The sequence below is a fragment of the Kwoniella shandongensis genome, chromosome 7 (genome assembly GCF_008629635.2).
Source record: "Kwoniella shandongensis chromosome 7, complete sequence".
Classification (NCBI taxonomy): domain Eukaryota; kingdom Fungi; phylum Basidiomycota; class Tremellomycetes; order Tremellales; family Cryptococcaceae; genus Kwoniella; species Kwoniella shandongensis.
In genome coordinates, this window is record NC_089293.1 from 1433288 (window position 1) to 1459391 (window position 26104).

Below are 26104 nucleotides of genomic sequence, written 5' to 3' on the forward strand. Positions count from 1 at the left end.
TTCCAAATGGAACACATCCCATATTATCCACAACCACGTCAAAAGGACACTCCCCCACATCAAGCAGCCCATAGCTTGCCAGCTCCAGCTCGATACGATCACATTGCTCTTGGATTTGATACTAGATCTCGTCCTCTATCTTCGCGCCTGAGTAGGAGCAGAGGTCTGTTTGATGGTCTTGTGTTTTACGTTGCGGACCACGGCAAGGATACGACCGGAACCCTGCATATCAAAGAAGAGATTCGAGTGAGTTGCTACGCCATCACGACAAAATCAAACCTGTCGTATTTGAATTGCACGGTATTCTCCTGGCTGACATCTTGTGCGTAATAACAGTATAATGGCGGTGAGATCTCGACGACACCACTTCGACGAGATGTCGATGTCATCCTAGTATCCACTAAACCCACCTCGGGACCATATATCATCCACTCTCGAACCAGAGTTTGGGACTACGAACAACTCGATCGACGCGGTTGGATCACACCTCGTTTAATCGAAGCGTTCGCTGAGATGATAGATGTGGACGGGAGGGTGATAGAGGAGGCTAATAAGGTTGTTCTGGACTGGAGCTGGGTGGGGAGATGTATTACAGAGAAAAGGTATTTGTCTCAGGGATGTGATTGGGCAGGTTGTCGGATTCGGTGAGTCTGATCATGCATCTTTTGCTCGGTGCTGACATTGCCTGTGTCCTATTATAGAGGACGATATGCAGATCAAGCGCCAGTCAGACGTCCTTCGACACCTGTAACCTCGGCGTCCTCTCATAGTATCGATGGTGGGATGTCAAACAGCAACTCTACGGAAACTCGCTCCTCGTCATCGCATACCACTATCACCGAATCGTCTACAGACGAACCCATCGTCATCCCGTCATTGAGGATGGGATCATCTGGTCAGATTACACCACAATCACAACGACATCCGCAATCAAGCACCGATCCCCGACTCGTGGACCAGTACTTACCCCAAGATCCGAGGAAAGCAGCAAAACTCCCATCTCTCGCCGTTCGGATGGGACGCGTTTCCGATCAGTCGACCAACGTTGTAGCGGTCTCGCCTATCATCGATAGACCTGCTCCTCTGACGCCTCCTCTCAGCGTCAGTGTCCCTCCCACACCGGAATTGCCAGTTGCAGTCGAAGTGAAGGTTGAACGTGAAGAGACGGCGCGTTCTCACAACCGCTTGAGCCCTGATCCCCGAGCAGTTGGTGAGATAGGAAAGAATACGGTGGTGGAAGCTGAGATACCTGGTGAACCAAGGGTAGTGGTAGCGGATTCTCAGCCAGAGGGTGACGAGAGATTGCGAGTTAGACAATCTGAGGAATTGGTACGATCGGAGAGTCTATCCGATAATACACAGCCCATAACGTACGTCATGTGAGTTCGCGTGTCACATGAAATGACAGAGATACAGTACTCTGGTGTGCTAACGTCAGGTATGAAACAGCGAGATCAGTTCCGATGATGGAACAGAGGAAGAAGAACAATCTCGTCCTCCGACACCGCCGCTACCAGACTCGCCAAAGGTCACACAAAAACCGCAGACGGCATCGAATAGCAATGCTCACGTTGAACAAAAGACGGTGCGAGACCCTCAAGTATGTGATAATCCGATCAGTCCCATACCCGATGCTGACACTTCGACGGAATGCAGCCCATCCCAGTGCCCAAAACAATCGATCCCCCCACACCGAGCACAGTTGTCACTCCATCTCAGGTCGACCCGATTGTTGTTCAGGTTCCATCGCCTCGTGGTCAGATATTCAAGCAAGGTTCAGTCCCGATGACGTGTTACGTTCCTCCCAACAACGATTTCTTGAAATTTGCTATCGAGGTGCGTGATCAATACTCACCCCTATCTCCCGATTTGCGCAGAGGGCAAAGTAGTGCAGTACGCTGCGCTAATCACCCCTCGTTACCACTTTAGAATGAAGGAGGTATAGTCTTCGGAACGCCCGAACATGCTCAGCGGATCATCTTTCCGAGGGAGTCAAACACCGGACCAAATGCAGAAAAACTTCACCCAACAGAAGAGGCTCTGTTGCGAGAGAAGCAGCCGTGGCAGCAGGTCGTATCTTCGAAATGGGTGTTAGCATGTCTCATGGAAAGAAGACAAGTTCCGGAAGAGCCTTTCTTGATTGTACTCGACCAGCACGAACTTCAAGCCACACATAGACCGTCTCTCCCTGTTGAAGAGGACATGTCAACGGCCCATAAATTCACGCCGACACCCGTTCAAACCGCCCGGGAGGCGAGACAGACCACTGTGCATTCGCTGCAAGGAAAGAGGTCATTGCCGTCCTCGCACCCTCAAAAGAGTATGGTCAAAAAGTCTCGAGCGAGTACCTCTAGCGTACAAGCACCATCAAGCTCGAAATATACCACAGACAATTCTTCAACCAGGACAAAAGTGAGTCGCGTGGCTTCCATGTACTGTTCGAATAGTTACCATCTCCGCTACGGTAAACATCTAGCGATGGACTGAATTGAGGGCTGATCAGGACATACATAACTTACAACAGCAGACTCCAACCGCTTCGCAATCTTCCCGCTCGTCGTTATCGGTACCGTCTGCAAGCAGGGCCTCGACCAACCCCATGCGTGCAGAACTGGAATCTCTTCAGTATATCTTGGCATTAGCGCTGAAGAATTGGGATCGTAAAGGGAAACTTACAACATATCTGAGAGGTTTGCGGGCAAAGGTGGGGTCGGGTTACGGGACAACTTTTTAGTCAATTCTTCATCCATTCAATCGAGCCAAGCTGACTTTTCGTGTTGCATAGCATCCCGAACGTGATTGGCCAAAATTCCATGCTCGACATAAGGATGACATCAAGATCAAATTGATGGCCATGGGTGTGGATCTCGCTAGCCTGTATCCTGATGAGACTCACTCGTCGAAGCAGCGAATGATCGACAGATCTGACGTGGAGGACGATGACGACGTGATGACGATAATAGAGCAGGACGACTTGATGGGGAGTGATGAGGAGTATTTTGAAGGTTGATATTGTGGCACTAGTTTCTCGTAGGAAAGCACAGCATCAACCTCTCAAATAATTCGGATATCGTTCCAGGACAAATGAGTCAGTGATCAGCGGACTCGACCAGGTGTCTCTGACGGAGGAGATGATGACGGCAATGAAGAAGGAGAAGGGGAAGTGAGAGGGCAGGATGGTTGATTCCCGGAAGCGACGATGAATAAGTTACGTTGATGACTGATACGCAAGGAGTACTTTGAGTTTCAATAGAGAACTATCATGCATGCCAGATCGCGGGCCTTCGTCCCTTTCTTCCACATCATCGCATCGTAACCTCCCCCATGGATTGTCGAAGCGTTGTCCGAGCGACGAAACGTAACAGACGTGCACGCAATGATCTCCAGCTCAGGCTCAGAAAAGCCTGGCCCTGAAGCTGCTCACGACGGTACTGTATCCTCGCAAATTGTCATCGCAAGTCAGTCCGTGCTATCAAGAACCTCACATTTTCAGTTACTATTGTCCCTTACTCGGCGGCGAAGGGAGCAGCTTCTCCTGCTACCGCGTATAAACTCATAGATGACTTGATCAAAGTCGTGTCTCTTCAGTAGGCGATGGTCAAAGCGTCAAGGTGATCAGTGTGGCGCTCGAGCCGTGTTTCGTGTGTACAGTATCCTTTCCACATCCTAACCCTAAAATAATTTCCATCAGTCAGTCAATCTACCGTGTCTCGTCATTCCTTTTCTGAGTCCTATCATTTCTTTCTATTTTTCATTCTCATCATATGCACGCGTCCATGTCTGCCATCGTTATTCTCAACTCCAGCTAACTCCGAGCTCTATCACCGCGTTTCCAAGGTCAATCTGACCTCTGTCAAACGCTTGTAGTGGGACAAGATGTGGGCATCATCGACAGCTTACTGTTCTTCGTCTTCCTCCTCGGAATTACTCTATACTCCACCTTATCGACCTGGTATATTTCAAGGACTGGTGTTCAATGTGCAAAGGACATGCAAAGAAGCCGATCTTGCTTCACGCCAAATTCAGATCGCTGCAATGAAGCGGCTTATTCTGGTGAGTTTTTGAGCCACTACATGTACGTTTGCTATCTTCCTCGGGGCTTACCTCACCGTTCTGTGATGACACCACATAGGACAACGGTGGAACCATTGCGAATTCTCCAGATCTGCCAAATGTCAATTTCATCCTTGTCCGACTACGAGGTCCCTCGACCGATCGATGCTACCGCACCATCACCGTCCGCCCTAATAACATACTTACCGTACCTCAAGAAGTGCTTAGAAGAGAGGGCTGGGCATATTGGCAAATACTACAAGCATTCGGAACCATAGTGGACGACCAAGGTGTCCTTTTGAAGAGGGGGAGCGCAAAGGTGATGGGCTGGGATTGGGCGATGCAATGCTTGAGCGAAGGCAGACTCATCATCGGACAAGAAGCCTCTGTATTGTGGGAAGTTAAGTGAGTGCATTTCGCTGCTGTATCTGACGATTGTCCTAACGCTTGATCTGCCCTGATATTAGGGGACGATACGATAGAAGTAATCGTAGGGATCGGACTATCAACCCTTCACCTACCAGCGGCGTCTATGCAATGCTATCTCGACCTCCGATATTTCCATTTCATACGCCAACTGGTCCATCGTCCTTCAGGCCACTGCCACCACCATTACTACCACCACAACGAGCGGCGGTGTTCGAAGCGCCGACCAATCACCCTCAAATCAGTGCACATATCCCTGGACGAAGCTCGTGTTATGTCCCTCGTGACCGTGCTCCTTCTCATTCGATCGTCCCACCGGCTTCTCAACAACCCATTCCAAGCGTCCTCCCCACCAAGTCTGCTACTCTGACCAAGATATCGCCCAGTGCCGCCAAGCCCATTTCTCTAGCCCAAGGATCAACCGAGCTTCCATGTACTTCCCTCAAGCAACCACCTCAGCCAAGTGTGACACCTCCACTTCCACCGCCACCGGAACCGGATCAGGCTACCCAATGCCTTCGACCTGAAACCTACACCGATACCGAATCGACTCACCAACCTAACGAAGATCATAGCGGGATTCAGCTAGTTGTTGGAGATCTCGAATTAACGGATGATGATCTAGTGGATTTATTCTCCGAGAGCGACGACTCTGAGTCGATGCCACCTTCAAGAGTGGAGCATACAGCTACTCCTGCAAAAGCAAAGGCAACGCCCAAAGTGATACCTATAATGTGAGTGTGTTCACCTACACGCTGCCTCGCGTCGAACGCATTGATAAGGAATTGACGAAGGAGTCTCACAGAGACCTCACCATGTCTGACGACGATGACGAGGACAATGCTGGTACCATCGATCCCGATCAAAGATTTGCCTCTCCATCCCCATATTCTTCTCCGCCTCCTCAACACCGATCGCCACGGAGAGAACGGTGTGACATGGCGTACAACGCTCCTGGCAGGATTGAGGACACAAGTATTCAGCGTACTTCCCCTGCACCACCCGTTCCAGAGGTTACTATGACGGCAGGAGTCGACACAGCGACGCCGGACTGCCCAAACAATTGTGGACCTATCTGGTCGGAAGATGACAACGAGGACGATGATGATTACCTTGATCAGATGCTCGCTCCTTCATCTCTATCTCCATTCTGTATGGCTCTGCTTTGTCCTCGGTTACGACGTAGTGGGCGAGGTGATGAGGTTCGCAACAACGAAGGGGAAATGAGTGGCACAAATCGGCAGCACAATTCCCCTTGTTCTTCGCCGCTTTCCCCTCCACCGCCCACTCAAAAGGATGACCTCGCAGCACCAGTCAGGTCGCACACACCAGCCAGCCCGAACGATTTCGCACATGCGCATGAAGGAGAAGCCTCAAGACCCATTGTATCGACAACGACCACAACCCTATCGTCGAGTCAGCGACTTCCCCTATTCATGCAGCGTCCACAACCCAACTTCTCTGTTGCGACCAACGACCTGCAAATGTACAGATCTCGAGCTTCGACTTTAACAAGGACTGAGAGTCTTACTCCCCCTCTTTCGATGCTACTCACTCCACTTGGGACAACATACACGGATCTGTCCTTCGCTCCCGATAGAAACGGCAGCGGTGGTGTTAGTGAGATCAACGAGCATATGGATCAGGATAAAGAACGAAGCGAGAGCCCCGAATCACTCATTATCTGCGACATGCCTTCCCCAGTCATACGCCCTGTTCCAATATCTAAACATCGCGCTGCCGGCCCTGGTACGAAACGCAAGATCCGAGTCAGTAAAAGCAAAAGCTCTTCTTTCCTAGGGGGCAACATTCCCGATCGTATCAAAATCTTGGCCAAAGCCAAATGGGAGAATGAGAAAGGTGCGAAATTACCTCTTCGCGCAATATTCAGGCAGTTGGAAAAGAAACATGGGACGTCATATGATTCTTGGAAGAAATTGATGTACGGACCTCGAAGGGCGGTCTACGCCCCGCATTTCAAGAGAGAGATTGAGAGGCTGAAAGAACGGGACGCACACAGTAGGAGAGTACCCGGAGTAACACCCCTGTCAATTTCGTCGCTGGAACATGGAAATACAACGGTTGGAGAGGACGTTCGAAAGGAAGAGACAGCGCAGAAGATGGACGAGCACGAAGAGGATGTTCGGATGCAAGATGAGCAAGATGAAGAGCGTTCTGCTGAGAAAGGAGGCGATCCCTCCGAGTGGGGCGGATACGAGAGCGAAGAAGGACAAGGACAACAGCACGAGAATGAGAGCGACAGCGAAGATGAGATCCCATTGGCATTGGCTTTGAGGAGGCGAGCTCTGTGACAGATATACATCAGTGGGTGCGTTGGTAATGAGTCTGAGCACTACGCCGTTGTAGATCGCAAGCTGTAAGATCAGTGTGATGTACACACATGTATGTATGTACCATCCATTCAGAGTTCGATCGACCGTGTCAGTGATTCATACATCTTGTTGAATCAACAATACGTTTGAAACGTCAGTTGAATCTCGTTAGCATCGATCTGCGTCATGGCAGTGCATCGCATGAAGTGACTAAGTCTACCGTGTTCGCATCAGATCTACCGAAAGGTTCGTTGTTGAGAATGGGTATGGGTATTGGTATATTCACACAGCTCGCTTCGTCTCTTCATTCCGCGCTACTATAAAAGAAGGTCATCGAAATCACCTCCACCACCAGAAGGTTTAGCGGGAGCTTGAGGTTGAGATGGTTTGCTCGTAGATCCCCAGATACTGTTCACGGCTTTCTCGTTCGCCAGATCTTTTATACTTTTCCCTTGTTGACCGGAAGGAGTGGTAGCTTTACCCCCGATGGAGGAGAGCGAAGTTGTGAACAGGTCGTCGAAAGTTGACGTGGATCCCCCAGTAGGTTTGGAAGAGGACGCTGGAGGAGTCGCAGCAGAGTATGAAGGACGCGAAGCGTTCAATGTCGGTTTAGCGAGAGGTGGCGGAGACGTGTAGTTGGGAGTAGGGATGCTGAACGCTGTTCCGGAGAGAGAGGGGGCACGAGGTGCTTGACCGATAGCAGGAGCAGCAGAAGAAGAGGTCGCGCCGAGCAGATCGAAAAGATTAGCGTTGGCATTGGCAGGCTTGGCGGGTGCAAAAGCTGGAGGAGGCGAAGAAGCAGAAGGAGCTTGTTGGAAATCGTCGAAATCGTCTAAAACCCGATTGTTAGCTTTTCGGTAAACTAAGACATAAAGAAGTATGTCCAGCTCACCATCACCGCCAAGAGTAGCGGCAGCAGCAGGCGCAGGGGCTGGTGCTGACAACACGTCATCATCGCCAAAGTCAAACAAGTTGACCTCCTTCGGCTTCTCGACAGGCTTGCTCTCCTTCGCAACGGGTTTGGGCGGAGCAGAAGTTCTTGCCGACCGACTGGTAGACGCCGCAGCGGTACGACGAGGAGGTTGATCCCCTTCAAAGTCGTCTGCACCTTCGTACTCGTCGTATTCCACAGCTTTGGCAGCTGTGTCCCTGAAACCACGAGACGAAGAACGGTAGTCTACCAAGGAAATGGGACACAATTATCAGCAGTACTCCCGTGACGACATGGATAGAAGGAGGTGACTACTCACCATCGCCATTATCATTTGAACCTCCATATCTCGAACTCCCACCACTTCCACCGCCACCACCACCACCACCACCGCCAAGGCTTTCACTCCCGAACCCGCCATATCGACTACCACCCGCCGTAGCAAAACTCATCGCGCCTTCGCTGCTCACACCTTGATATTTGTTCTTGTTGGCCTTAGCCTTTCGTCGTTCGGTACGAATCTTCTCCACATCGCCCAACAGGGCGGCGATTTCAGAAGCACGGTTACGGACTGAATCCCGAAAATGAATTAGCTTCATCATCTTCGGGCTTGGAAGTCAATTCGTAGCTCACCATTGATACCTTGGTCTTTACCCTTCTCATCGATGTAGTGGAAGCTTCTCAACATCTTAATAGTAGACACGTGTGCACGAGCATCATCGACAACACGTTCAGAACCGTTCTTGACGAGGAATTCGAGGAGTGTGAGGGCCTATTTGCGCAGATCTGTCAGCTGAGTACCCATGTCAAAACCCGGGAGAATCCAGCTGACCTTGTAGATCTGTCTCCATTCTCTGGCTTCTTTCCTGCAAAGTAGGAGGTATCAGCCTTCTCTTCGATTGAAGTACGGTGTGTATGAGGGACTCACTCCATAAATCGCGAGTAGATTGTAGGCATGATTTCGTTGAATTGAGCGCTGTACAGGAGTGTCAGCTGAAGTGGACCATACCATGTCCTATGAGCAAATGGCTCACAAGTTGTGCGTGCTGGAATAGAGAGACGATCAGCATCATAGAGAGCGTTGAGCATACAGGCAGACTCACCCATCAGCAATCTGCTGCATCAATGTGGATGACGCGCCCCTGAAGGTGACGAACGCACATCCGTCAGCTCATGAAGCCTCAACAATCGACTCTCATAGTGCTGAGAATCATGCAGCCGATGAAGTACTTACCAAGGATCATCATTTGTAGCTTCTCGGACCTTGGCTTCTGTCTCGCTGACATTGAAAACGACGTTCTTGGCTTGGTTGTAGTACGATTTGACATCGTACATGGTCAATTGAGACGCCTGTTTGGCGAGACCTACAGAAGATTGACGGAACTTAGCTTGACATAGTGACCATAAAAGATGCTATGGAAGGAAACGATTGTCTGATGATGGCGTGGTGTATGGAAGGGGGAGGGAGCGGGCAAGGGCAGTGAACTTACCTTCAATCAAATCCATTTTGAGCGGGCGCTTTGAGATTGAGTATAGGTGATATGGGCTTGATGTAGGTGAGAGGGAATGTGCAGGCTGTCCACGTAGGTGACAATAAGCAGCAGCCGCTCGACGACGAGTGGACAAAGAGTATATGTGGACGGATGATCACTGTGAATAAGGTGAACGCGACGTGAGTGAGCGGTGAGTGACAGTGAGAGGGGTCCAGAGCGGGCACCGATCAGTTATGAGCCTGATCTTGGTCTGCAGGCGCGAGTGAATACTCTGCCTGATAATCTCACTTCATCAACTCTCCTCCACCATACACATCCCTCCTTCGACAATACAAGCTGACCTCTACATTGGGAGTGTAACATACCTCTGTTCAGTACAATCTGTACATTCGGATAAAGCAGCGCTATGGACGACACAAAACCCGATATCGTCGTCTCAACCGATGAGTCGACCTACATCCTTCCACCGCAAGACGAGGAAGAGCTTCGTATCACGAATCCGAATGGACGTCCAATTGTCTGGGCACTGAAGATTCCAAAAGAGCTGTTGGAACGATGGGAGATGGTAGAGGAGGCAGGTGTGGAGCTGGGGACATTGGTGATTGACAGCTCGTACGTTTCTGACCTATCCTCCCGCGACATGAACCCCACTACGACAGTAGTCTTTCTGTTGGTGCTGCGTTGGTTTTACTTACCATCGACTCCTCGACATAGGGTCAAACCAGCGAGAATCACACTCCGTTTAGCCGACCCTGCAGCAATGGAAAATACCAAACCATCGCCCATATCGACTGATGCAGACGATCCAATGACCTCTGCCTCCTCCTCGTCACGACCTGGTCCGTCCAAAAGACCGCGATACGATATATCCGGTATACCTGATGAATATACGGTACATATGCCAGTGGATCATATCAAAAATACGTACGTGTTCACGGAGAAGAAGAGGGTTTATGGAGCAAGGAATGGGGAAGCAGCAGTGGAGAGAGATGGGTATGGGAAAAGGAAGAGAGATAAAGGTGAGTGCGACTGCGGTTACGGTTGTGGGTGCGAAACGTACAATCCCAGCACTTGCGCATGACGTTCTCATTCCTGATCTGTGGCTCGCTCCGGATCTGATACGTCAAGTCTCCATGCTAATCGTTATGTATGTCACAGTCTACCCAACACTGATCGCACCCGTCAACCACGAATGTCATAGTCAACCTGTACAGAACGAAAAGTATTTCAAGATTCTCGAGCAACGTAGATTGGAGAGCGAGCAATCGAAGCGGTGAGTGTGATTCGAACGTTCCTTCGTTACAGTTTGCACCATGATAACTGTTCTTTGTTGCTGAATTTTTCACTTCTCGTCAGACCTGTCATGCGTATGGAAGACGCTGGTCTGTCGCAAGCCGAGCAAAATCAATTGGCGAGTGGTTATAGAAATGCTACATCTACATTTGGTAGCAAGATGATTGTGAGTAACCATTCCTTTGACATATCGCTGTTCCCTTCGATCAAAACAATCTGCAAAACGGCCTGCGCTGACATTGCACTCAATCTCAGGTGTCGGACAAACCCAACCCTGGCGAACGGTTTGCTCGACTGGAACGACACGAGCTTATCGATCGTATTTTCGCATGTTTCCGCGAAAAGCCATATTGGGGTATTCCAGCACTCAAAACGACACTCAAACAACCTGATTCATGGTTACGTGAAGTTTTGAGGGACGTCGCGGTGCAGATCAAGGAAGGACAGTATATGAATATGTGGGAGTTGAAGAGGGGTTGGAAAGAGGGCGGTGGTGGTGGTGGCGAGCAGGCAGAAGGAGGCGGAGAGGGAGAGGGAGATCAAAAACCGGATCTGGAAGCATTGCGTGATCAAAACGACGATGAGGATGAAGATGACGATGAAGACGACTTTGAGGAGGTCATGTAAGGATTTTCGACAATGCTGTCTCTACGCGAAGAAAGCCTTGTTCACGACATAACGACATTGTTGTACGATATGCATTGTTTTGTTTTGATGGTGACGCGGTGCATTATCGGTCACCAGCACTGAGTAGACTTCACATGACAACCCCGAAAGGCCTTCCAGAGGCCTCATGCACAACTATGAGACAGTAACATTACGGGTGATGAAAGTATCCATGCATCAGGATGGTAGGCAACGGTATGATCAATCAGCATCCCCAATAAATGCCACGTCATGGCTCAAATCCTCCACTTTTGCGTTATTCTGCTCATTCTCAATTCCAGGTTTCACTGAAATATTTCGAAACAACCATCAATCAGTGTCTACTTTCCTCCTCTTATCACACGCAACGACATCATCCAACATGGTCAGATCATACATGCGCCATGGCCCTACCCAGGTGAGCTAAAGACTTTTATACTGCAAAGCCTGATACACCATTACTGATTTCTTGGTGTGATTGTAGGCCTTTGGTGTGATCTGCTCGCCTACTGCTAATTCGTCTTACGATGGAAGATTGGCTTATGTCGCTGGGTGGGAAGATGTGCTCGTATGGGACGTGAAGCGAGGAGAGATGGTAAGCTTGACGTACCTCCGCTGTGGTGATGCACAAGGACGCAAATTAACCAGTTTATGCTCGATCTCGCAGGTATCGATGTGGCATTCTGCTGGACTTACATCCCCCGTCACTCATCTCACCGCTGCTCCTTTACCTTCCTCGTCAACATCGACTACCCCTCACACATTCGCTGTCTCATATACCGACGGATCTATCCGACTCTGGTCATTTGATCCTGCTACACCCGAAATCGAAGCTTCTGAACTGGTCGCTTTCAACGGACATAAGAAGTCGGTCACGTACATGGTATGGGATCACGATGGATCGAGACTCGCTTCGGGAGGAACCGAGGGCGAGATCGTCGTTTGGGACAGAGTAGGAGAAGTTGGTCTGTTCAGATTGAAAGGACATCGAGGACCTATCACCGGATTGGCATTTATCCCACATCCGAATGGTGGACATCCAGGATGGTTGGTTTCGACGAGCAAAGATACGTATCTCAAACTTTGGGATTTGGGGACACAACATTGTGTACAGACTGTAGTCGTCGGACGAGGAGAAGTTACTGGATTAGCAATCAGAGAAGAAGAAGAAGAAATCCGACCCGAGGAGGGACAAGATGGGGCTGAGGGAGAAATGTCAGGTCGATGGGTGATCGTGACCGGTAGCGGAGATGGAGAAGGCAAGGTCTGGCAGATCGAGAAGAAGGGGTTGGCGAAGGGCATGGCCGAAAATGAGAATGGAGAGGTGAGTCATCATAACAAGCTGTTTTGAATGATACGTTCTGTCTTACTGATCTCACATCCAATCAGCTCCCCACATTGATCCAGTCTTTGTGTACCTTGCCTCTCCCATCATCATCACAACCCATCACTCAACTCGCCTTCCACCCCACTCTCCCCTTATTGCTTCTTCAAACGTCTGACAGAACCACTTCCATTATCCGACTCCGTTCCGAAGAAGAGGTGAATGCGAAACGAGCGAGAAGAAAGAAGAGGGAGAGGGAGAAGGGCAAAAAGAAGGGTAGTAAGGGTAAAGGAGAAGAGGACGACGCGGACGCAGATGTCGCGGAGAATGAGGAAGTGAAGTGGGAGGAGAGGGTGACGAGTTGGTGTACGGTCAGAGCAAATGCAAAGGTCAAGTCGTTTGCCTTTGCCGATGAAGAGGTGGCGTCGGCCAAGGGTGGTGTTTCTGTAAGTGACAAGTTGCCTTACGTTCGAGGGGAACATCGGCTGACCGGGTATGTGTTGCAGCTACTCCTTGCGCTTGCCAACAATTCCATCGAATCTTACACCATCCCTTCACCTTCTGCGTCTTCCCGAAAAGCTTCCAAGCTTCCTGACGGCCAATCTCCTGAACCGGTCAAAACACATTCTATTGAACTCCCCGGACATCGACAGGACATTCGAGCCATCTCCATCTCCTCCGATGACCAGACTATCGTCAGTGCTGCCAACGGTACCCTCAAGATTTGGAACGCCCGAACGACTGCGTGTATCCGAACGATGGAATGTGGTTATGCGATTTGTTCGACATTCTTACCTGGAGACAGACATGTGGTGGTCGGAACCAAGTCGGGAGAATTGATGTTGTACGATATCGCTGCGTCAACACTGTTGTCGACCTTCAAGGCACACAATGGCCCTGTCTGGTCGATACATGTCAGACCTGACGGACGAGGTTTGGTCAGTGGAAGTGCGGACAAGGACGTCAAGTTCTGGGAGTTTGAGATGAGGGAAGAAGGCGAGGGTGAGAAGGTCGTAGATCGATTGGGTGTGGAGCGAGTGGTGAGTGCCCCTGTTTCCGTTTCTTGATCGACCATGGAGGACTTGGTGGACTGACTTTGTGGTTCAGTTCAAAACGAAGCAACTTGCCTTGGTACACGTGCGAACTCTCAAAATGACCGACGATGTTCTCGCCGTGAAGTACTCTCCCGATGGTCGATTCCTCGCCGTCTCACTCCTCGACTCTACCGTCAAGATCTTCTTCCAGGACACACTGAAATTCTTCCTCTCGCTATACGGTCATAAACTCCCGGTGTTATCACTCGACATCTCGACCGACTCAAAATTGATCGTCACCTGTTCAGCTGACAAAAATGTCAAGATCTGGGGTATGACATTTGGTGATTGCCACAAGAGTATATTCGCACACGATGATTCTGTCATGAGTGTTGCATTTGAGAAGGAGGCTGGTAGTCATTATTTCTGGACAGTTGGGAAAGATAGGATGGTCAAGTACTGGGACGGTGACAAGGTGAGTTTGAGTGGCGTCAAGAAGACCAGTGTTTGGCAGATAGGACTGAGAAGCTGATCTGATCGTTTCCTTGCATAGTTCGAGCTCATCCAGAAACTTGAGGGACACCACGGAGAGATCTGGGCTTTGGCCACTAGCAACCACGGCCAATTTGTCGTTACTGGTTCTCACGACAAATCTATTCGAATTTGGGAGAAGACGGATGAACCACTTTTCCTCGAAGAAGAAAGAGAAAAGGAGATTGAAGCGATGTACGATTCCAATCTTGCCGATTCGATGAATCGAGATCCCACCGCTGGAGATGGGAACGGGGATGGAGAAGAGGTCGAAGCTGTTCAGAAACAAACTTCAGAGACGTTGATGGCCGGAGAGAAAATCATGGAAGCTCTCGAATTGGCGGATGCGGATCGTGAAGCCGTTCGGAATTGGGAAGAAGAGAAAGAGAAGAATGGACTGGACGTTCCTCGTCCGACGAGGAACGCAGAGCTTGTCGCGAGAGGTGATTTGGAAGCGGATCAATATGTCTTGCAGACGATTCAGAAGATCCCGGTGGCCAGTATGGAAGACGCTCTGTTGGTCTTGCCGTTCAGACAGGTGGTCAGTCTCTTAGGTTACCTGGATGAGTGGGCCATGAAGGTGAGTGATATACCAATCTTCCTATATTCAATGAGACGAAAGAACGATATCGAACTGATTCTATTTGGTTCACGTCGCGCAGGGTCAAAACACTGTTCTCGTCTCTCGACTTCTATTCTTCTTACTTCGAACGCACTCTTCTCAAATCGTCTCCAACAAAATCATGCGAACTCCACTCCTCACTCTTCGAAACCATCTTCGAGAAGCTCTGAAAAAGCAAAGGGATGTGATGGGATATAATCTCGCTGCGTTGAAGTTCATTAAGGGTAGATGGGAAGGAGAGAGAGTGGCAGGGCTGTATGAGGAAGAAGGGATGGATGAGGAGAGTGTGAAGAGACGGTTGGAGGAAGGTAGAGGGAAGAGAAAGAGAGTAGAAGTAAGGGCGTGAGGGCTTAAAGAGTGAGCTGGGTGAGATCGACAGACAGTAATCTATGGATGGGGTCTTTGGTTGAGGGCATGTATCTTTTTCAATCGGACTGAAATCTCCTCTTTGCATAGAATACGCCCGTGTGTTAGACAGATAGTCCCGGTTACAAATTAAGTGATTTGCATCTCTTTTCGTCTGCGCGTAGATACACCAAAAATATCCAGACCCGACACCTCGCCCTAGCCCTATTAAATATATTGTACATCGTCGCCGTTTCTCCTTACCCTAGCCCACGACTACGAACAGATCTTTACTTTAGACATGTTCCAGATAATCCGCCGACTCCTTCTTCGAATCGCCATGTAATCCTGGCGTTTCCATCCCCTTTCCACCATCGTAATGATCCGTCAATCCTTCCAGAGGTGGGAAACCATGTGGTGGGTATACTTTCTTCTGTCTCCATTGAGAATGACGAGTTGGTCCGCCGAAAAGTTGGTCCATCGCTTCGATCGGGATACCTTTGGTCTCGGGGATCCAGATGAATGTGAATGCGCTAAAGGGTGCGGAGGACATAGCATATCAGCATAATATTCACGTTCTTGAGAAAGGATGTAGATGTGATGATGCGGTGGAGAGAGAGAGAGAGAGACGGAGAAGCCGCTTACACGGTCAACAGGCAGACTGCGGCAAAGAAGATGAAAACTCCCCAATCCATCTTGAGCAGCATCTCTGGGAAAGCCTTTGTTGCAGCGAACTGATGAGGTTAAACAAGTAGTAGATATCAGCACCAATACTGACACCAGTAAAGAACCGCGCCACCACTCACCGATGCCAACCATTGACCACATCCGGCCCAAGCACCAGCTAGTGATCTCAATCTGATTGGGAAGATCTCTGCCGACACTACCCAAGGCAATCCATTACCGCCGAACGCCCTGAAATCGTCATGACCAACATCAGCTTTGCCCTTGATGAGAGAACAGAACACGAAGGGGAACACACCAGAAGACCGCATAAACCATGATGAGAGCGATAGCTGCGTTTCCTCCCTTCTTAGTCGACTCCGAAAGGACCTTTGTCGTTTGTGGATGTCCCAATTTGATGTAAACTCCCAAATAGATCAAGAGCAACGAACAAGCGCCCGCTGAGATCATCCAAGGTTTACGTCGTCCGAATCGATCGACAAAGACAAGGAAGAAGATGAACGAGGAGGTGGCCTTGAATACGCCGTAGATACCGGTCCACAATGTGGTATCGGTGATTCCGATCGCTTTGAAGATCGAGGGGGAGTAGTAGTCTGCGAGGGGGGTTAGCGTCGTATATGATGTTGGAAGGTGGCTCATACTCACTGATGGTAATTGCACCGGAAAACTAGCGGTCACAGGAGTCTGATATCAGCAACAGCAAAGCGCAACGGCCTAAACCCAAGTCCCACTCACATTCTGCAAGAACATCATACCCATGACAAGGACCGCTCGATGTCTGATCGACGCCACTCTCAGTTCTCTCACACAACCTAGGAAGTATCCCTTGATCCCTTTGCCTTCTCCACCTGCTACTGTGTTTTCCTCTGCAATTCGGTTGTGGATCATAGCGAGCTCTTCTTGGATATCTACGGTGTGGAAGGATGAGGCAGTCAGCACAGCCCAAAGTCATCCGAGCGAGCCAACAGCGCATTTGACCTCGAAACCGAAGGTTGAGTGCGAGGATTGGACACTCACAGATGTGATCAGCTGGCAATTGACGGAGATATTCCAGGTTCTTGATAGCCTGCGCTTCCTTCCCTCTCTTGACCAACAGCATAGGCGACTCAATCATGAACAGCGTCCCGATGGCGAACATCCCACCGGGGATAAGTTGGACAGCAAGTGGGATTCGATATGCTTTCGGGGAGTGGAGGTCGATAGTCTTGGTGACGCCGTAGTTGATCCAGAATCCGACGAGGTTACCGGCCTATAGCGTGGAGGATCAGCACTTGGATCTTGCTTTGATGTGTGGTCTTTGACTTACCTGGTAAGCAACTTCGAAGTATCCGACCAGAACCTATTGAAAGGTGTATCAGTAACTTGTCCCGTCAATAATCAAGAAACCACGCTCACACCTCGGATGGGAGGAGGACTGATCTCTGCGAGATAACTAGGAACAACACCGGTGATTGCGCCGACTCCCAGACCCGTCAAGACTCGTCCAGCGTCTATCAACCATACATTACATCAGCACTCCAATCAGAATGAACTTGGTCTCCAAGAGCTAACCTACAGATCATGCCCAAATTGTGATCCGTGACCGACATCACGATCGCTCCTATGTTGAAAACCACCGCCGCACCTTGGAGAGCAACTCGTCGTCCGTACGCTTCCATAGCTGGCCAAGCGAAGACTGCACCGAAGAAACATGCTGCCGTGAATGATGAAGTGAGATTGGAAGAATTGTTCGTCTTTTCTTTGGCGGTCATATTGTCGATACCAAAGGCTTTGGTAAAGCTGCACGAGCACACACGGACAATGTCAGTGTCAGCGATGTTTCATGGGCCGAGACGTGTAGGTTGATGACTTACCCCGGTCTAGTGATGGTTGTACCGATAAAGGCGGCATCGTATCCGAATGTCAGAGCACCGAAAGCTATCATGAGACGTCAGCGATGGTCCAACTCCACTCAACAAAGTTTGATCGAATCACTCACCGATACAACATCCCATAAGGTAGATACGCCAGTTGTACACCTAATCAGTTCAAGGACTAATATTAGCGCACGTCGATGTTTGCTACCACACCACAGTGCACTCACCTCCGGGGGTGTCGGTCGATCCTCGATGATCTTGAATCCCATGTTGACCCGAGCTGATTACAGAGTATGAATGTCCTTGATGATTACGACCAAGTATCCTTCGTTCGTTGAGATTGAGTAACTGCGGGGTAGATAGAGTAGTTGGATGGGGCTCAACATCCATCCCCCTCTCTTTATATGTCGAATCGAACTGTCCAATTTAGATGGGATAGATGTCATGTGCGGGTAATGCTAACTAACATTAGACGTACAACGCCCTTGTGAATATCGGTATGACGTTCGGTCATCCCGGTAGTGAAAGGATTGGTATTCGAAGCATCTAAAATTGGTATTCATCATGTCGTTGTCCGAAATCCGATCTTGGCACCTGGCCCCGTAACGTTGTAAGGAGAAGAAGATGGGAGTTAAGGTATTTTACTTGGACGGGTTGGACATGGTCAGCTGACGTTGTGGGTTTTTGAGTCGGAAATTCGGTATCATCTCTCCTTGCGGATGGTCCGCGTCACTCACTGTACCTTCTGTACCGTTCGGTAAAGTATCCGACTTTCCACTCTCAACCCCGCCCTTCGCCCACCGGTCTCCGAATGTACAAGTGCGGGGGCAGTGTCGGCTAAGTATTCGGTAAGTCCCGAATATCGTATCAACCTCCACTTCTCGAGCTTCGAGATCAGTTCACCTACTACGGCTCAGATGGCAGATGCAGGACATGTAAAGTTGATTGTTGACTAACAGAGAAAGTTGAGTGCATCGATCCACTCGGCTAGATTGACAAGTCTTCACCATTCACCATGACACCCCGTATCGAGCGTGACTTCCTGGTAAAGGACGATCCGAGACAGTCTGAAGTACATTGTTCGACGGTCCAAGCCGCTTCAGGAGTGGTGTATGCGACATGGTTCGGAGGTAGTAAAGAGGGTCACGGCGATGTCAAGATATGGCAAGTTTGTGGCAGATTAAGCTGGTTTATGCCGGCAGTTTAAATTTGAGGGCATGCTGATCTGGTATATACTGTCTCGATAGGTTTAGCAGACGAGTCAACGATACTAGGTCATCTCCCAGAGTCATCGCAGGTCAAGAAGATATCGTCCACTGGAATCCAGTGTCTTTCCTCCCATCACCTATCGAAGATCCAAAACACTTGATCGTATATTACAAGACCGGTACTCCCATACCTTCCTGGCGGACATACTACATCATCTCCCACGATGGAGGTGAGACCTTCTCCAGTCCTGTCGAACTTGTACCCGGTGAAGCCGGATCGGGCGGTAGAGGACCCCAGAAGAATCCACCGATAATACTCAGTAATGGAGATTGGATAGCTGGATCAAGTCGCGAAGTCACCCTTGAAAACGGTAAAGGTCTATGGGACGCATATATCGATATCGCCCCGAAACCTGATCCCACTACCCCGGAGAGCGAAAGCTTTACGCAGGGTGAAAAGTGGATACGATCCGAGTTCGTTGCGTTACCCGAGGATAGAGGTGTGGAAGGTGGTAGTTTCCCTGGGGAGGGAGTGATACAGCCTTCTCTTTGGGAAAGTGGAGATAAACCTGGACATGTGCATATGTTTATGAGATCGTCAGTTGGGAGAATCGTAAGGTCTGATTCGAAGGATTATGGAAAGACATGGAGTAGAGGGTATAAAACAGATCTGCCAAATAACAATTCAGGTGAGTCGCATGTCATACCCAGACTGCGTCCAGTTTACGATTCTCACTCGAAATCACCACCGTATACGATTGTTATTCGGCCCGTTGTGAGACAGAAAGCTGAGCACTTCTTACTCCTCGCACAGGCCAGTGTGTCACCCGCTTACGAGACAATCGTCTCGTCGTCGCCCTTAACCCCGTGCCTATAAATTGGGGTCCTCGTACACCTTTAATACTCAAAATAAGCTCTGACGATGGTGAAACCTGGCAAGATTGGTGTACGTTGGAAGATTCACCTGTTCCGGAGGGGTTCGAGAAGGTCGTAGCGCTCGAGACGGGGATCGTTAATGATGGCAAGGGAGAGTTCTCGTGAGTTGGTTCCTCACAGAGTAGTTTTAGACGGAACTCCGCGCTCTCACTCTACTCCCTTTGTAGATCGCACGGAGTGATGCTGATTCACTATTTCGTTCGATTTATCACAGTTACCCTACCGTTACACCCACTGCGCACGACGATAAAGTAGGAGTGTGGGTCAGCTATACATGGCAGAGAAGAGGTGTCGTGGTGTGCAAGATCACCGATGAATAACATGCGAGATAGAGAGGAGTGCAGTATGCATGCTCTCTGACGATAATCATCACATAGAAGCACGTACGTGACAGAGAGACGATCCAACAATGTATACAACTTGCATATTGTGCCCTCATGTGAGGTAGCCCCTTCTGCCACCCTTACGCCTCACTAGGAATCTGCCACTCCTTCGCCAACGCTCTCCCCATCCTCTTTGCGCCTTCCTCCATCTCTTTCGGCGGAGGTAGAGCGAAACTGATCCTCACATATATCCTTTTCGCCTCTTCATCCCTACTCCACTTACTCAAAGAAGGAGCTCTGAAATATTCCGAAGGAGCAATGAGGATCTTTTCATCGATAAAAGATTGGAAGACCTGTTTCGAGATCGTTTCTGGATCACTGGATGGGGAGTTGAGGAAAGTCGGATGTGATTCGATCTTGAGTCTGACCCAGAGGAACATTCCGCCGGAGGGAGAAGGGATTTCGATAGTTGAGGGAGGAACGTGGTTCTTCAGATACTCAATGACAGAGAGACATCGCTTGGAGTAGATATCTAGTATGGATCGCTCATCAGTATGAATAACCTCCGAAACCAAAATTCAACTTGGAGAGACACGGGGACAGCGACGAACTCACCAGAAATGTGCGGGATGTACTTTGTCTCGAAACCACCATGACTGCCCCAGGCTCGCAGGATAGCGCTGATCGCAGCGATCGAAAAGCCTGAAGGGCATTGCTACAAACGGAAGATTCAGCATTCAGCAACCTTTCAAAGTTACGAACGATGTATACTGTGAGATGATCTCGTTGGAAGTACTCCACTCACTGTAGCACTCTCCCTTGTCTGCATGATCTTCTCGACTAGGACCTTATGACCCGTGATGAAACCCAACCTACTTCCCGGAGCGACGATCTTTGAGAAACTGTCGACTCGGAGGACACGTCCATCTGTATCGAGGGAAAGGAAGGAAGGTACGATGGGTGAATCTGCGCCATTGGGTCGGATCTGGAGGAAACAGTCTGCGTGAAGGTCCCATTGTATCTCATCAGCGTTGAAGGCGGTACTATGGCGCATCGGTGTGAGGGAGAAATCCAATAGTTGTACTGGTGATGGGTAAAGCGTAACCACACTCACATGGGTCGTCCTCGCATATGAGCAGATCCCACTTGCGACACACCGCATATATCTCCCTCTTGCGATCAACAGGTATAGTCACACCAGAGGGATTCGAGCAGGTCCTATTCAAATCGGGTCGAGTTGGTATCAGCCACTATTGCACTGCGGAGCGGATTGTCTTACTCACGGTACGATGACGATCATCTTGGGTCTCGCGCCTCCTCTTTCATCCTCATCCCAATTTGCTAAGATCTCTTCTAGCGCATCGGGTCGAACACCTTCTGCGTCCATCGGTACACCGAGTGTTCGAAGACCGATTGAAGCGGCTGGACTTAATAGACCAGGGTAGGCTGTTTGACAAGGTCAGCACTGAAAACATTCTTTCTCTCCTCTGAAAGGGCGGAGGGCCCGGGATGCGGTGGGTGATTCGGTGTATAACGCTTCATTGAAGATATGGATCCGGAATGACATAGGACATATCGTGCCACTATATGAAAAGAGGCACTCACCAAACTCCTCTGTCAACATATATTCCCCTTTATCAAAACAAGCTCTCATAATCCCATCCACTCCATCCGTATTACCCGCCGTACACAGATTGGTCCATTCGTTATATTGCGGTTTGTGGACACGTTCGATATGCTCTTTGATCCATTCCAAGAGATGAGGTGTACCGTATGTCGAGCTGTATTGTAATTCTAACGAAAGGTCCGGTCGGAGAGGTTCATCTTTCGTCGGTTCGGAATAGGCCTCGAGAGGTAAGAGGGAGTTAGGTGATCTGCCTAACAACGGTGATCAAACACAGGTATGAGTTCACAAATCCAGGCGTGGTGCTCCAAAGCAGTTGTAGGATTACTTCACATCTCGGAAGTGTTTGAGCGACGTAGCACTCTCGAACTCACTATCGTAGCCTGGGATGAATACCGATTTCCCTGCAAACGGTATCGATAATGTCATCCCATTGACTGGCCAAGTAGAAGGATGAGGACTCCCCACTCCAAACTACCACCACGAGGACAGACATCAGCTCAATGCCTTTGTGCCTCTTATCTGAGCCAAGTGGGCCTAGTCCCACTCACACTGATCATACCCGGGATGACAGAATACTGTCTCAGCTCCTTGAGCTGGGACCTCTTCCTATTTGTCGACTCTTTACTGAGATATCTCGTAAAGTCGATCGGGACAGGCTTGGGGTCGATAGACGCCATGATGAGTGATGATGATCGCTACAAGCGGTGAAACGATGAGAGAAGAAAGGTTGAGTAGTAAGGTATGGAATGGAAAGTAAAGAGGAGGACGGACGAGCGTGTTACTCAATCCCAGCTTCCCGGTCACTAACTCGAGGTTTCGGCTTTGACCGTAATCAAAGGGTAAAACTCTAACTACTTGCCGATAAACTCCAATATGGTTGTTGTTCTGATCAACTCCGTTCTGCCTGCTCTACCGAGGACCCACCAACACGACAGAGGCATGAGCTCATACAATACAAATATGCATATACATATCTCCAAGTTCCAAACGCCATATCATTACACATCGCAGTAATGCCATAGTACAGTCCAAAAGTCAAAGTCTTTGTCTATCGTTTTTACTCGGACGACGAGCTTAAATTACCCCTAAGCCTTTTGAGTCTTTTGACCGCATGGCTCGATGGCAAGATGTCCAAATGAGTCTGTAGTAACACAGGATAATACACCCTGTACCACTGTCTCTTCCCAATGGGAAAGAAAGGGACGAGGTATAAGTGATGCTCGACAACTGCTGATAGACTTGATCACTTACCCAGCCTGCTTGCCTCTTATATACAGGAAAAGGCAGATCCGTCGGACGGTCGCGGAGAAATTTGACAAGGTTGTCAAAGACGGACTCTTCGCCCGGCATGATCGAGCTACGTAGTGGGGAGTTGTGTTCCAAGTACGGGATCGAAGGGTTGTTTCCGGTATTGACACCAATGGTAGAAGATTTGCCGGTCTTGCGTTTCTTCACTCGCCTCTCTTCAAGCTGAGGCTACACGTATATCAATAGCGCAGATCTATACAGCTTCAAACAAGTAGCATATCAAACTCACCTCATAGTCCTCGTCCTCCGAATCGTCATATATTTTGTGGATCAGACCAGTATCATCCTCCCAGTCATCTGAATCGTCCTCATCATCTCCCAGCAGGACTTGCGCGTTCAAAGTACTAGCACTCGACGTTTCGACCGTCTCCTTCAGTTTCGCCGCTGGCATACACTCGATGATTTCAAAATCATCATCATCATCGGAATCATGGGCTGCTTCTCGATCGCTGCAAAGTTCATCGAGGTCATTGTCGTCAAGCGAAGGGATAGGGGACGCAGGAGGAAGTAGACTCGGGGACGGATCCTCGAGTCTGATCGTTACAGTCGGCTGCTGTGTTGATAATGGCATACGTCCAGTATGATGGGTAGTTGCAAATCGCTGAGACCGTGGGTCTGGAGGTAGAGAGATAGCGTATTGACCTGCAGTTAGATTTGGCGTTGGCGGTGGATATATCGAGGCAGTGTCGGATGATCGTTTCGAGGACAGTGGATGCCACACTGTCGTCTCTAATGGGGAGCGGTAATCGTAGATGAGGTTGTCTCGTGTCGCTCGATATGCTTGCGGATCAACTAAGACTCCTGCTCGAAGACAAACGGTGATCCATTCCTCCAAGACAGGGATCGCCTTGCGCGTTGTCTGAGCGGTTTGAAGATAAGACAATCGCTTCGTGTCTTCAAATGATCCCTCTGTCTTGCCAAAAACAACATAATCGGCATCACGGATCTTTGTCCATATCTGTCCTCCGTGTCGCTGTGAAACGGATATCAGTCTGTTATTCGACAACCTATGGAACGACGATAGTCTTAATCGGCGGGCGGGAAGACTTACCATTATAGTATTCTCTAGATCTCCGCGATGAGGCCATCGAGAAAAGGCCCAGAATTTCAACCCGAAAAAGGGACGAGCAGCGATAGGTGATGGAGGAGCCATGACACCTGAGACATACGGTGGCGAAGATGAGAATCGCGAGGTCGTTTTATAGAGATGATCATGAAGACGTGGGTGGAACCTTAGAGCCGGAGCTGGAGCGGGAGCCGGGTGAGTCACGACACGACGTTGTGGAAGCCGAAGGACAAGATCTTCATTGAAAATCGAAATTGATGTGTGGACCGGTAGCGAAGATGTCGAGGAACGTCGATCAGATCGATGTCTTTCCCGTTGGTCCACTTGCCGTGCTTGTGGTCTGACATCTAGACAATGAAATGTCAACCTAGCCATCCATCTTCTTTCTTCTTCGGTCAAGTCCTCTTCATTCTTCTCTTGCTCTACCAGATATGGCGTCTTGTCTACCAGCGATCTGTCGGGAGTGAGAAGACACACTTCCAGCCAAGCAAACTTGATGACTCTCTTCCGTTTGTACTTCTCCACCACACGTTCGACGAATTCATCGTTAATCAAAGTCGGCACGATGATGTATCTTGCTTCCATCGCAGTGGTCAGTAGACCAAGTACTTCATTCTGTGTGGTAGGCGGGAACGGAAGAATGCGAGCCCGGAAGCATAGATCGTCACGATAGCGTAGATTGGAAGAATGGGGCGAGGGATTAAATGCAGCAATGGATAAGGTGATCGTGGACAGGAAGGGCAACAGCACGAAGAGTTAGTAATTCGCTTTTCGCCAATGAAGGTTCCAGTTAATGGGTACAAGGACGTATCGCTCACCGCGATGAAACTCATTATCCAATCCTTCTCACGCCCTTCCGCCTCTACATAAAAGGTGTAGCCCGCGAGGGGACTCTTGCTCTTGATCGGAGGAAACGACGAAGGCGATACCTTCTCAAACAAGGGAGGATTGCTGAGCTTCGAGACTACCATTTTGACGAGTGCTCGTTCAAGGAGATAATCGGGAAGGGCCAGTATTGCGTGCTGTGTTGAGTCAGAAGAAGTGAGGAGATAGATAAATCAAAGGGATACGATGAATCAGTGTTAATCAGTGTTCGTTCTCACAACGGCGTGTCATATCATTGCATGGGCGGTGGTCAGTGCGTTGTGTGTGTGTGTGTGTTATCATAGGACGAAAGGAGGGCTGAACACGAGGTGCGAGTGGTCCGTGCGCAACAGTCAGTGTAAATCAGTAACGCGTCAGACCAATCAGTACATATCTGCATCAACAGAAACGTACACGAAAGTCAACGAGATGAGGACACTAGAGAGAAATGAGATGATCAAGGTCAGAGCATACCTTCATGATACCAGGGTATCGTTCATGATCGTTGTTCACAATTCGTCCTTCGCGGATGGATCGACTACGTGAACGCACGATCGTGCGTAAGCGATATGACTTGACCCAGCGTTGGATTCGCTCGTTATAGCGCTTGGTACCATTCAAGTCTAATGGATCACGTCGGTTGGAGGGTGTCTGCCGACACTTTGAAGAAGAACACCCCACTTCATGCATGAACAGATATAAAGATCAACATCAACGGCGTCCACAACCCACAACAGACGTCCATCCCCTATTCAAATAGGCCCGCAAAGCGCCGTCGGCCGTCGGGAAGTCAGCGTGCCTAATTCATGCAAATTCCCTTATACGGCTGTGTATCGCAGCACTCGTCGTCAAAGACCTTTTCAATCGCGAGAAGACATTGATCAATCCGCCCTTTGACCGATACTTGATTACTGTCTCTCAGTTAGCTACCACTGAACGTTGTATATCCTTCGAAATACTCGACACGGACGCGCTCGCTTGTCATAGAATCGAAAACTACCCTTTGTCACTCTCGGCAACGGCCAGATCACACCGATTGACGACTCTTTCTTACGACGCCTTCTCCACAAGTTTAATCGACACTCGTACTTTCTTGGCGGTTCAGCAATGTGTCGAGATAGATAGCACTGCCTTTCAATCTAACAAAAGTAGCCTCAGCTTCCATTGACCTCACAACCTCTACACTATTCCAATTGCCATCA

The 26104-nt window shown here is 49.5% G+C and overlaps 8 protein-coding genes across 8 annotated transcripts; 5 read left to right on the forward strand and 3 right to left on the reverse strand.

Moving 5' to 3' along the window:
- Nucleotides 1-6: 6 nt before the first annotated feature.
- On the forward strand, nucleotides 7-3010 carry CI109_104395 (uncharacterized protein; the record flags this gene model as incomplete). The annotated part of the gene is made up of 8 exons (XM_032005360.1): nucleotides 7-246; nucleotides 337-644; nucleotides 702-1379; nucleotides 1450-1600; nucleotides 1657-1836; nucleotides 1930-2412; nucleotides 2525-2704; nucleotides 2786-3010. 8 exons carry the CDS (start codon nucleotides 7-9, stop codon nucleotides 3008-3010), a joined length of 2445 nt encoding a protein of 814 aa, XP_031860321.1.
- Nucleotides 3011-3876: 866 nt separating this feature from the next.
- On the forward strand, nucleotides 3877-6791 carry CI109_104396 (uncharacterized protein; the record flags this gene model as incomplete). Its single annotated transcript, XM_032005359.1, has 4 exons — nucleotides 3877-4053; nucleotides 4133-4458; nucleotides 4521-5213; nucleotides 5285-6791. 4 exons carry the CDS (start codon nucleotides 3877-3879, stop codon nucleotides 6789-6791), a joined length of 2703 nt encoding a protein of 900 aa, XP_031860320.1.
- A 338-nt stretch (nucleotides 6792-7129) lies between these two features.
- Nucleotides 7130-9249, reverse strand: CI109_104397 (uncharacterized protein; the record flags this gene model as incomplete). Its single annotated transcript, XM_065967485.1, has 9 exons — nucleotides 7130-7644; nucleotides 7705-7989; nucleotides 8063-8314; nucleotides 8377-8515; nucleotides 8576-8609; nucleotides 8672-8719; nucleotides 8847-8885; nucleotides 8978-9107; nucleotides 9234-9249. The coding sequence occupies 9 exons, from the start codon at nucleotides 9247-9249 to the stop codon at nucleotides 7130-7132; spliced, it is 1458 nt and encodes a 485-aa protein (XP_065823557.1).
- A 393-nt stretch (nucleotides 9250-9642) lies between these two features.
- Nucleotides 9643-11156, forward strand: CI109_104398 (uncharacterized protein; the record flags this gene model as incomplete). The annotated part of the gene is made up of 5 exons (XM_032005357.1): nucleotides 9643-9848; nucleotides 9951-10255; nucleotides 10395-10509; nucleotides 10593-10695; nucleotides 10785-11156. 5 exons carry the CDS (start codon nucleotides 9643-9645, stop codon nucleotides 11154-11156), a joined length of 1101 nt encoding a protein of 366 aa, XP_031860318.1.
- Nucleotides 11157-11556: 400 nt separating this feature from the next.
- On the forward strand, nucleotides 11557-15031 carry CI109_104399 (uncharacterized protein; the record flags this gene model as incomplete). The annotated part of the gene is made up of 8 exons (XM_032005356.1): nucleotides 11557-11592; nucleotides 11659-11769; nucleotides 11842-12498; nucleotides 12564-12944; nucleotides 13005-13538; nucleotides 13606-14007; nucleotides 14086-14643; nucleotides 14726-15031. The coding sequence occupies 8 exons, from the start codon at nucleotides 11557-11559 to the stop codon at nucleotides 15029-15031; spliced, it is 2985 nt and encodes a 994-aa protein (XP_031860317.1).
- Nucleotides 15032-15325: 294 nt separating this feature from the next.
- On the reverse strand, nucleotides 15326-17839 carry CI109_104400 (uncharacterized protein; the record flags this gene model as incomplete). Its single annotated transcript, XM_032005355.1, has 13 exons — nucleotides 15326-15563; nucleotides 15676-15764; nucleotides 15837-15945; nucleotides 16013-16307; nucleotides 16360-16381; nucleotides 16450-16622; nucleotides 16732-16963; nucleotides 17021-17053; nucleotides 17110-17204; nucleotides 17270-17493; nucleotides 17568-17631; nucleotides 17693-17732; nucleotides 17798-17839. 13 exons carry the CDS (start codon nucleotides 17837-17839, stop codon nucleotides 15326-15328), a joined length of 1656 nt encoding a protein of 551 aa, XP_031860316.1.
- A 746-nt stretch (nucleotides 17840-18585) lies between these two features.
- Nucleotides 18586-20034, forward strand: CI109_104401 (uncharacterized protein; the record flags this gene model as incomplete). The annotated part of the gene is made up of 4 exons (XM_065967486.1): nucleotides 18586-18734; nucleotides 18818-19467; nucleotides 19593-19815; nucleotides 19929-20034. 4 exons carry the CDS (start codon nucleotides 18586-18588, stop codon nucleotides 20032-20034), a joined length of 1128 nt encoding a protein of 375 aa, XP_065823558.1.
- A 143-nt stretch (nucleotides 20035-20177) lies between these two features.
- CI109_104402 (uncharacterized protein) lies at nucleotides 20178-24623 on the reverse strand (the record flags this gene model as incomplete). Its single annotated transcript, XM_032005353.1, has 11 exons — nucleotides 20178-20569; nucleotides 20653-20752; nucleotides 20843-21036; nucleotides 21152-21255; nucleotides 21321-21483; nucleotides 21643-21915; nucleotides 22036-22135; nucleotides 22213-22359; nucleotides 22916-23140; nucleotides 23202-23945; nucleotides 24024-24623. 11 exons carry the CDS (start codon nucleotides 24621-24623, stop codon nucleotides 20178-20180), a joined length of 3042 nt encoding a protein of 1013 aa, XP_031860314.1.
- Nucleotides 24624-26104: the final 1481 nt, after the last annotated feature.